Source organism: Protopterus annectens, chromosome 10.part0 (assembly GCF_019279795.1).
Source record: "Protopterus annectens isolate FY-2018-M chromosome 10.part0, PAN1.0, whole genome shotgun sequence".
NCBI lineage: Eukaryota > Metazoa > Chordata > Ceratodontiformes > Protopteridae > Protopterus > Protopterus annectens.
Genome location: NC_056744.1, coordinates 671,233,167 through 671,245,145, shown reverse-complemented (window position 1 = coordinate 671,245,145; position 11,979 = coordinate 671,233,167). Strand labels below are relative to the sequence as shown.

The 11,979-nt window shown below is 39.2% G+C and overlaps 1 protein-coding gene across 1 annotated transcript in view; it reads right to left on the bottom strand.

Annotated features, from left to right (window-relative positions):
* Window positions 1-11,979, bottom strand: part of PRKAA2 (protein kinase AMP-activated catalytic subunit alpha 2) — a 715,862-nt gene that overhangs the window by 457,634 nt on the left and 246,249 nt on the right. The window contains exon 2 of the mRNA XM_044085510.1: window positions 5,391-5,532. Within this exon, the coding sequence (XP_043941445.1) occupies window positions 5,391-5,532 (142 nt within the window). The remainder of the gene's footprint in view (window positions 1-5,390; window positions 5,533-11,979) is intronic.

Sequence of the window (11,979 nt, the reverse complement as noted above, 5' to 3'; positions counted from 1 at the left end):
GCAGGGTAGGCTCTAAATAAATATAAATGTGTAACACTGAATCTTGGCAACAAGAAAATAAGACACAATTGTCGGCTTTGTCCAGTTTTAGCGCCTCAGCTTTATAGCCTTTTAAGAACATGCAACTATAATTTCCTTAAAGAAACATATCCTACTAAAACAGTTTACACAACTACATTCCAGGTAATTTCCACTTTAAGCCTATGTTGACTACAAGTTAAATACTTCAGTTTAACATAACCCTCTGTAAGTAAAAGCTACTGTTTCTTATTATATCTTGCACATAGTACACACTGTAACAAAACAGTATACTTTAACTCCGTCATTGCATGTTGCTGCTCTATGAAATGTCTAGCCACTGGGCATGTTGTTCTTTGATTCCTTATATCCCCTATGTACTCCAATAGACTCTGGTTTTACATATACACAATTTATTGAATGGGTATTTCAACACATATACGACACCCTCAGATTTACGTCTGCTGTTGTTGATATGAAAAACACATCCATTCCAAATACATTCATGTCCTAATTACATATATTGGCAAGCCTCACATCTCCCACATTTTTATTATAGCCTTTCATATCTATATTGGCCTGCATGTTAAAATAACTGTGCAATATCCTGTTTGATATGCTTGTAACTTTCTTATACACAAACCTTGCCAGAGTTAATAACACCAATCATTTGTCCTGATATAAAAGTATGTGTGAAAACTGTTAACCTGTTCCACTTCATCACTGTTCTCCACATCTCTCTTGACAATCTTTCTTGATGCAAAAACATGCCCCAATCGTTTCTTTGGGGGTCTACCACATGTTTTGCACACTGTATTCAAAGGAGAGGGGTCCATGACCTTCACTTCACATCAAAATACTGAAGAAAGTAATGATGTTTATGCCTACCAGCAGGTAAGTCATGTCAATTACACGAAAGACCAGTGGACAGACAACATACTACGCAGATTTACAGAAAATATAGACAAAGTAAATAGAGAAAGAATTAAGAGAACAGACAACTTCGTACTTATACTTTGAACTAAGAAACAGTCTGCTCTGAAGACAAAAGCAAATAACGACTAATTTATTTGCTCTGAGAATATCAACACAATTTTGGGTGCATATGTGGGAATGGAAAAGACAAAGGCTGGCATGTTAGCTAGATTTTACAGGCCTGGTGTTATAAAGGACAGATAAGTTCTGTAAATCCTGCAGAGAATGTCAGAGGACAGCACCCAACCCAGCTTTTAAAAACCCTTTGATATCATTGCTAATTGTGGAAAACCCACCTAAGACAGAATAACAAATGCAGTTTGGGACAAACTAAGTTGTCCCGATCCCTTGAGTAAGGGGGTAAAGGGGTGTGGGGAGGGTATAGTGGTACAAAGAAAGGCAAGGACTGTAGTTGGTTAGGATAATGGGTTTGTGGTGGTGAAAGGGTTAAGGAGAGAGGGAGGTGTAAAAGGAAGTGAGGTAGGAGTAGGTTGGACTTCTGACAGTACTAAGGGTTTGGGATTAAATGAAGTAGGCACATTTTGAGTTGGTGGCCCTCCAACCCTCCTCTTTTATATATGGATGGAAGATGTGGGCAATTTGAGGCAGAGAAGAAGGACAGGATTGTCCTCTTCTGTTCCCCCACTAAAGAAGGTGGTTATTGGTTTATGGTTTGGTATGGTGGTGAGGTGAGTAGGTACGCTGCCTCTTTATGTGGGTGAGTAGGTACACTGCCCCGGTGGAGAAGGTATCAGGGTGAGTTGGTACGCTGCCTTGAGGTAAAGTTTGTCCAGGGTGAGTGGTGACACAGCCAGGAGATCATCGTTGCTGAAGAAGATAATTAACATTGGTTTTGTTGTACATAGTTCACTGTATAATACAGTTTAATAAAAGGTTGTCAAATGTCTTTATGTGTGTAGCGTGGTCATTTAAAGGGGGACAGGACAAAGGACATTACACATACACTGTAAAAACTAAATATAGTCATCAGTGAAACCGGAAATTTTCTTGAGGCAGTGCCCCTGTGAAGATTTAATACAAAGCCCACAGCAAAAAAACTTGCAATACTTTTTTCTAAAGAAAGAATTCCTCCAAAATTTCTTACTGCCTAATGCAACCCATTCATAACATGAGTATACATGAACTTTGCTAATTTTTGTTAATTTTTAAAGTGAAACAGCAAAGCATTTCAGTATACTGCCATCAGACAGAATGGCTAGTTTCGGTACTTTAAGGTCTATATTACAGAAAGCTAGACAAGTGGATGGGAGAAACTGAAAAAAAGTGTTTTTTATCTTCTCTTTTCTGCAAGAGAATTAAACACAAGACTTAATTAGAGATACACCTTTCTTTCCACACTGTTATGAGTACCCTCAGGAAGCATTTGTCCCCTATCTCACCCAGCATTTTTATCAAATCCTCTGTGAGTCCATCTAAGTCTGCTGCTTTCCCTGAATTCATTTTTTATTAATGCTGTTCTTACTTCTTCTATGGTGGACTCCTCCTCTTTTCTGATTGTAGGCTGTGTCTGGGGCAGTACAGCTTCTGTGGGATTTTATGCATTCAAAACCTGCTGAAAGTACTCTTTCCCTCTGCCTTTGATGTCCTCTGGAGTGTTAAACAGTTTGTTGCTGGCATCATTAAGAAGGGTGTCTGATAATCTTCTTTATATTAATGTCTTTGTTTTGCAAACTGATATAGTTTCTTTGTGCTATCTACTGACTCGCTTTCCAGAAACTGGCAAAGTGGCTCTGATGCCTTGTTCTTTGCTACTGCAATTCCTTTCTTAGCGTCTTTGTTATCCAAAATGTATTCCTTCCTAGCCTGGTTCATCTATTCTATCCCCCAATTTTTCCTGCATTCCTTCTTTCTTTTTCTGACTTTCTGGTCTTGTACATTTCACCACCGGCTTTTCTCATGTATCTTATTTCTATATCTAGCTTGGGCACATATCTGTTCTGTAGTCCTCACTCATGCTGCTTTGAGGTAATGAAATTCTTCTTTAACTCCACCTATTTCCTCTTCTTCTTCTTGAGGTGCTAGAGCCTTGAGTAATTTCTTCAACTGTTATGTTTTCTCTCCGGTTAGCTTTCATGTCTTCAGCCTTGTCTCTGTTGACCTTTGAGCCTTCTCTGACCACTGCTTGCAGCTGATTATGGCAAGCAGTGGTTTATGCTTTGGGATGTCTGTTTCACTGAGGATGACTTTGTAATCACTAATTATACTCCAGTGCCCTTTCTTTACTAGGAGGAAGTCTACCTGAGTTGCATGTTGGCCACTCGTATGAGATATTGTGAGTGTCTTTCTTTCTGAACCATGTGTTGGCTACTAACAAGCCATTTGCTAGACAGAAGTCTAAAATAGCCTTTCCTGTTGCACCACCCATGAGGACCCAGGAAGTCCTTTTATATTTTCCTGTCTGCCCAGATACATGCATTCAAGTCACCCATTATCTGCACCAATTTATGTTGTCTTGTTTTATCTAGTAGGTCCTACAATTGCTGTTTGAATGAACTTTTTCCTCACTAACACATCCATGCTGAGGCATAGGCTGAGATTATGAATACTGCCTTATCATTAGGCTGAAGTATGATTGCCATAAGTCTGTCTCTAATTCTGATGACATCCTTCAATGCCTTCTGAAGTCTCTCCCTTACCACAATTCCCACAAGATTTCTAGCTTGTCCTCCTCCTGAGAAATAGGCTCTGTATCCCAGGCCAAGTGCCTTTGATGCACTGCCCTTCTATCTTGTCTCCTGGATACATAGGATGTCTAGCCTCCTCCATACCATTGTGCCATCCATTTCCAAACAGCATGTGTCAGTGAACCTACAGTGACTGTAGTAATTCTTAGCTCATGTTTGGCAAATTGATTGGTTTATTGTCTTTATGTCCAGCTTTCACCTCAACAGAGCTATCCCAGGTTAGCCAGGCTGGGCAACTGGACACTGGCTGGCCAGTAGGTTATTGACCCAGGCCTGCTGGGCCTTATGGAGGGCATGCACTGGCCAATAGGGGCATATACACCCCTCCCACTATTAGCATGGGCCCCTGGTGTAGGTCAGAGTAGTCCAGGTCCTCAACCCAGTTTTCACTGACAAATACCTATACCTGTTTGGTGATATTAGTCAACTTGACCAAATCACCTAGAGCCATATTATACATCATCAAGTGGCTAGCCTTACCACAATGTAGAAAAACAAATGTGGCAAATTATAAGGTGAGACAAATGGGAAAAAAGAAACCAGAACTTTTCTACCACATAAATGTTTTGAAGTCTTAGACAGAAACTGAAGTTTCTGTAACAAGTGTGTTTGCAGAGGAAGTAAAGGCCTCCCATGTCATGTCCTAAAGTCAAAATGGATGACACATTAACCACAGGCTAAGAAAATTGAAGTGGTACAACGCTTGACCACACCAACCACTAACAAAAAGGTTATGACTTATTTTTTGGTCTGGCTAACTATTATAGTAATTTCTGTCCTTATTTTGCTACAGTTGCTTGCCCCTTGACTGACATAATCAGGGGTAAACCCCTCTTAAAGGTTACATGGACAGCGGAAGGATAATAAGCCTTTAGGCAACCACAAAATATACTGTGTTCAAGCCCAATACTACTAGCTCCAGACTTTTCCACTCAATTTATACTCTACACTGATGCCTGTGAATTAGAAATATGTGTATTCTTGTCAGATACTATGAACAGTGTGCCTTTGATATCAACAGAAAACTCAGAGATGATGAGAGATATTATTCACAGGCAGAGGGGCAGGGAGAGAGAGAGAGAGGCAGAGAAAAAAACATGTTGCCACACAATGGGTTCTCACAACCTAAAGTACTACTTATTTTGAGGGACATTTGTATTAATTACTGACTACGCACCTCTACGATGGCTATACTCTGAGGGACACTGGAACACAAAATGAACCAGGTGAGCTTTGACCCTCTCACCTTATAGTTCTAAACTCCAAAATCAACCAGACACAGGTACTTGAATGGGGATGGGCAGTATCAGGCTTACATCCCAGCTGAAAGTACTAAAAAGAACCAGTGGTTCTGGAGTGGTGGGGATCATATGGCAAAGCGAGGGCTGAGCTTTGGAGTCGCACTGCTTAGTGTGGTATTATTGCGCATTCAGTTCTTAAACTGGTGCAATGTTTACATTTTTTGATATTTGAAAATAAAGGAAAAAAATATGTGGCTAGAGACTGATATGAATTTAAGCAAATCATTTCCCATATTTCTGTTTTTCACAAAAAAGTTGCGTTGTTGCCAAGAAAAATCAAACTTGTTTAAAGCAATAAGCCTCAATAAATAAGTTAATTAATTAACTAACTAAATAAGTTATTAAATAAACTTTTGTCTTTGTATATAAGAAGTTAATGTATAGCACTTACAGTTTTATTATGTGAGGATGACGAAAGAGTTTCAAGTTTTGAATTTCTCGTTTGATTTTTCCAACCACATCCAGACTGCGGATCTTTTGTCTGTTTAAGATTTTCACTGCAACCTTGTGACCTGTCAGTTGGTGTTCTCCAACTAGTAGAAAAAAAGGATACTCGCATTAGTGCAACAATTTTGTTCGCTCAAGAGAACCTAACAACCTAAAGACCAACTCCTAAGACATAAAATAAGAAATGTTGTGAGTATTATGAATGACTATCATATCTATATCATTGACTGTTAATTACAATGGTGTTGCCTTTTTATTAAATTTGTCAAAGCCTGCCACAATCGTATATTGAATTATAGCATTTTTTGTCACCATGTCTGTTGACCTACAATCCTCCTTTTGATCAAACATTAACAGTAGGTGGCATCATCCAGGTAGGCATGGGGGTCTTGTGTTATGTCACAGGCATTCCAACAATGAGATCTCTTTTCATTTTTTACCCTACGTATTCCTCTGTTGATGACATGAACACTTGCATCACTGCAAGGGCCTTAATTGCCTTCTTGCCTTTGTATGCATGATCCTGCATATGTGCCATCAGGGGCTGCTAGCATTACTACATTACCATCTTGGGTGGCCATGCCCATATCTTCCTAGCATTGGCCTCCTAAGTCATGTTAGGACTGGTCTTCAGCCAATGCCTTGTCATCAGGCAACAGTGAAAGCCAGGACAGAATCACCATTCCTCCCCTCCCAGGATGTCATGTCACATCCTCCACCATGTTGAACCTGGATTAGCTGGACTGTAGTCAGGGATTTATCCCTATACACCACTAGTTCAGGCTTAAATTATAGCTTCTTACTGCCATGTAGCACTGAGTTATTGCTATCTAGGTAAGCTACTACAACAGTTTCAAAAACTTCTATAACTAGACAAAGAGGGGAGTAAAAGATGCTTGTTTATCATCAAGTGCACAATTATGAAATAGTAGTGCCAATGCAATAAACCACTAGACAATTTAGCTATACTTTAAAGTTCAGCTTTCCACAGAACCGTCCAACATCTAGGTATAACAAAAATCATTCACAGATTCACATATGTAAAAAGTATAAAGGACATCCCAATACTTAATACCGACAGCTCATTGGAGGTTAAAGTGCTGCTTATGCATCATATTGGCGTTACTGTTGTTCCCAGTTCCTTGGTTTTGACCTCAGCACCTGATACAACTTTTCTTTTTGGAATCTCATTATCTGTTTTCTCCCTTCGTGCTGTATGTAGCACTATGACTCAACAAATTACTAGGGAAATCAGATATGGATTCTATATTGTTTTCAGCACCAGTAATACCTCTTAGCATTGTTATCCTTCCCAACTATACAATCACTTTTATAGCCATTAATGCTGCTTTCAACATTTGCACACAGTAATATTGTGTTCAAAAGAAATTACTTGAGTTTTAAATGTGCCAGTTTAATGTCATATCTTGGTGATATGCTGGGACTGAAGAAGATTTTGTGATTTTTTTTAATTGTCTCTCTATGCATGTTGCCTTTTCAGCAGTGCTTGGGCACAGTACATTTCAAAAATGCCATAGTGACTTCCTTTTGGACCTTTTAAAATTCTACCCTCAGTTCCAGGATGCATCAGCAAATGCAGGAAGTTTCAGTAAATGTAGTCCTTGTGGGATACAGCCCTCTGCCAGATATACAGAAAGAGTTGTAAAATGTCAAGGATTTTCCACTTCACTTAACTTTCAGTCATAATGCCGGATGCAGCAGTGATAACAGGCCTACATACATAACTACCACATGATAAAAAAAAAATCCAGCAATATTCTGCATTCAAACAATTCTCATAAATAGTAGATGCTGACAAAACAGTGCAATATGCTAACCAGATGTTCTTCATATTGATCACTGCTGCAGTAGCCTTAGCTATAGGGGTTATATCCTGCTAAGTATATAACAGCTGTCCAGCTTCAAAAAGGGCAACTTCCCTGTGCCCAAACTGTCAAGCAGCTTGAGTTGAGCCAACTAAAAGACAATCTGTGCATGAAGCCCTTCAGAGCTTTACTGCCTCTGCAGCTGTTGGAGTCCCTCACTGGACAAGAAAGATCTGTTCTTGTTGATCCTTAGAGATAGTACAGTGGAAGTCTCCCAGTTGTGTCAGAATGCTGCACCCATTCCTGGGGAAGCTGTGGCTGCTGTTACTAACATGGCTGACCCCATTTTTCCTGTCAAAAAGAAACAAAAAAATCAATCATGTATTTACTCCTCAAATTTCTTTGGCTAGGACTGAGTTTAGTGGGAATGGCTCAGGATTTAAGTCAGACTTTGATCCTGAATGTAAGAGGAATGTTCTGTCTACAGGTTTTTCTTGTGAAGAAAAATCTGCTTTAAATAACTTAGTTTCTTCTGTTGCACAGGTCACTACTCATTGTTTGCAGTGTGTGCATATATGACTCAGCTGATACTTCTTACAGGGCTATGACCACTGGTACTGTTTTAAGGAGATTTGCTTGGCTGCATTCCCAAAACTTATCAGATGATGCAAAACATGAAATTTTAAATTCTCCCTTGGATAGAGATTTAGTGTTTGGCCCCTCTGCTGATGAGGTGATCAAAAGTGTGATGAAAGGGGCAAATTGATCCAGGGACTCAGTAAGATTTTTCTGCCCTCCTTTTCCAAACTCTCTAAGGGATTTTATTTTATTTTTTTTCATCCAATTTTGGTAAAAACAGAGTAAACGGTCTCAACAGAAATTGGCTAAACAGACATTTAAGAATAAGTGGCAAGGGGGTTCCAAAAAGAAGTCTCAAACCTGCAAAAAAGGAAAGTCCAACAAGTCTGAATGGCTATTCAAGAGATCTTGTGACCCCCTCCCACCCTGGCCCCTCTTCTCTTCCAGAAAGTCTGAATGTCCATTTTTCTCTTTGGCAACAAATAGCTTCAGAAAATTAGGTTCTGAAAATCAATCATCAGAGTTACAGATGGCAGTGGGAGGAAATCCCTCCTTTCCAGAAGGTCATTCCTCATCCTGAAGATCAGACTTGTTTGCTTCTACCTGTTTTTTATCACATGCTGTCCCAAGGAATGATAGAACCAGTTCTTCCTTCCCAGGTGTGGAAGGGGTTTTATTCATAGATGTTCCTAATGCAAAAGAAAGAAAATGCTTGAAGACCAATTATAGAGCTTTCTTTCTTAAACCTGTTTGCGATAATGCCCAAATTCAAAATTATGTCACTTCACAACCTGTTAACTTTTCTTCCTCTTTTAAGTTTCCTGGTAACACTAGACTTAAAAGATGCTTATCATCACATCCCTACTATTCAAGGCTTCAGGTGTTTCCTAAAGTTTTGTGTCTCTGGATCACATTAACAGTTCACTGCCTTGCCCTTTGGACTATTCAGTGCAACAAGAGTGCTCACAAAGTGTCTAGCTCCAGTTATAGTTCATTGCAGGCTACAGAGTATCCACATTTTTCAGTATTTAGATGACTTGCTTATCTTTGCAGGGTCTTTTTCAAAATGTCAAGAATCTCTCTCTCTCTCTCTCTCTCTCTCTGTCTTCCAAGAGAATATTCAAAAGCCTTTCATGACTTCCTAACACACAATTTTGTTCCTGGGATGTCAACTAGATAACTCAGTTCAAAGAAAAAAATAGATCTTTATTTAGATCTATTTCTAAGGTGTTCCACTCAGACTTCGGTCACTGCAAAGGAATACCTGAGGATGTCGGGTCTAATGGCATCTATGAGTCTCATGATAGCCCTAGCAGGCCTCCATTTTAGAAAGATACAGTGGCATCTGAAATCACTTTGGTCCCATCATCAACACCCTTTATCTTTTCAGATCCAAGTACTGGAGTTTGTCATAAAATATTTTTTTTTGGTGGGGACAAAAGATATCCTTAAATCCAGGTCTCCCTTCTCCTTCCCTGCTGCAAAGCAGTCAGTCACCACAGACACTTCTGACTTTACTTGGGGAGCAGTTTCAGGAGGGATAAGAGTCCATGGGGTGTGGGACACAAAGAACAGATGCAAGCACATAAATATTAAGGAAATGCTTGCCTTGTTCAAGTGGTTACAGAAAATACAACAGTCATGCGGTACATCAACAATAAAGGAGGAACCAAATCATATTCCATTTGCAGACTAGCCATGTAAACATGTGATTTAGCTAAAGAGCACAATCTCAGTCTACAGGAATCATATATTCCATCTTATCAAAGCTGTGTGACAGACAAGCCAAGCTAGCCATGTAAACATGTGATTTAGCTAAAGAGCACAATTTCAGTCTACAGGAATCATATATTCCATCATATCAAAGCTGTGTGACAGACAAGCCGAGCAGGACCAGGGTAGACTCTTATGAATGGAAGCTAGATCAGGGGTCTTCCGAGATCTGACCCATCTGTGGAGAGTTCCTCAAATAGAACTCTTTGCCTCCTCTCTGAACAATCAACCAACAAAACTTTGTTCCAAGACTCCATGTAAGAAGGCCTGGAAGACAGATGCCTTTTCTTTGGACAGGAATGTTCCTGTATGCCTTTCCAGTAATATCCAGGGTATTTCTGGAGATTCAGAAAGAATCCCCACCAATTCTCCAGGGCCTTCTGGGATCTTCTCTTTCTACTTCCCAAATATAGGTATTGTAAAGTACCCATTCTGCTACGGCTACTGAAGCAGTGATCAATATGAAGAACATAGTACAGTTATGCAAGTTGAACTTACCATAATAATAGATGCTCAAATGATCACTGCTGCAGTAGCTAGTCCCTTCCTCCATTCCTCTTTTTTTTTGTACACTTTTTATGCCATGGTATGGACATTTATTTTTTGTTAGTCCTAGCAATGTCCTGTCAGGGCTTAGCCTCTTTTTCTCTGCTGGCAGGAAAACTCTGAAGGGCTGTGTGCCCAAAGCTGTCTTTTAGTCAGCTCAGTATGAGCTGCTTGATAGTTTGAGTGTGTGGAAGGTGCACTGAAGCTTAGAAAGATGGCTGGCTGCTACATCATTGGCAGGGTATACCACATATAGCTAAGGTTACTGCAGCAGTCATTATTTGAACATCTACTAATCCGGTAAGTTAAACATACACAACTGCACTTTTCTCCACATGGGATCTTCAGGGTGGAATCTATACTTCAACCACTGAGTCATTTTATATAGAAGCAGAATGCTGTATCATACTGGATTATCACTGATTGTCACAAATTAAACAATGTTTTCATATTGCTTCTTTTCTGAAACAATTTCTGAAGTTACAATTATTTTTTAAATCACATAGAACTTTCTGATTCCCCCAAAAGTTATTGCACTGTACTCATAACTTTAGAAAAAAATGTGAAAAAAAGACAAAATAATGACCGTCCACACACATGAAAAGTTAAGTGCTTTCTTTCGTTTAAATCACAACAAATTTCTTCGGAAATGACCAGTAAATCAGTCAGGTTTAAATACAAAATTTTATTAATAAGTAAACCAATCAAATGTCTATCCATCTAATTATTAATATGTAACATTTTTTTAAAGTCAAACATATAAAATGTGAAATATAACACTAGACATATGTAGAAAAAGCATATAGCACATTCAAATGTGTGCCTACTATAAAAATGTTTGTCAAATAAACTGTTTAATAGTATAGTCTGTTATTTAAAAACTTAAATAACTTATGCTTGAGAAAGTCCTGAAAAGCAACAGAATAAACAGACCGAAAAAACAATGGTGAGATTAAGCAAAACTCTCATGGAAAATGGACTATAATACCATGACCCCCCCCCCCCATTAATATTCCAAAACATGCACGCTGATTAGCCAGTGTGCATGTTGTAAATCAACTTATACTAATGGAAAAAGGTCCGGTCGCCCGGACTTTTTCCATTTGTATAAGTTTCTTTTAAAACACTGTCTCGCTATGTTAAAAGAGTTTAACATAGCGACACAGTGTGGACATCTCCGTTGCTTATTTTAAAGCTGTCCCGCTATGTTAAACCCATTTAACATAGCGAAACAGTAAAAAACAACAGAGATCTTGCTTTCTCCGTTGCTTTTGGCCACAGCTCTGATGTACTGCATAGGCATGCGCAGTACATCAGAACTGCCGCGGATACCAGCCAGCTTCGGAAGGGCAGCAAAGAGGCATTATACAATGCCATTATTTAAGAAAAGTAATTATTTCTTTTCATAAATAATGTCATAGTATAATAGCAATAACCCACTTCTGGGTGTGGGTAATGCGGGATTTACCCACGGTTGTCTTTGTTTGGTCCCTCGGGCTTCGCCCTCGGGACCAAACCACGCCAACCATGGGTAAATCCCGCATTACCCACACCCAGGCTTGGGTTATTGCTATATAGCTCACTTTTATGTTCAGATTTTTTTTATTCTCTTATTGTCATTCTTATAGTGAAATGTTGTATGCAAACATGAGGAGAAGCGGAAAGGGAAAATGACAGGACTTCCAGAAGAAACAAGGACTGTTTTGGTGAAGAAGCTTCATTGCCACAAATATGCTTTACTGTACAGTTCAAATGTTTACATATTACAAGACATTAAAGGGTGTACAATTTTGCTTTGTAGTGAGAGAC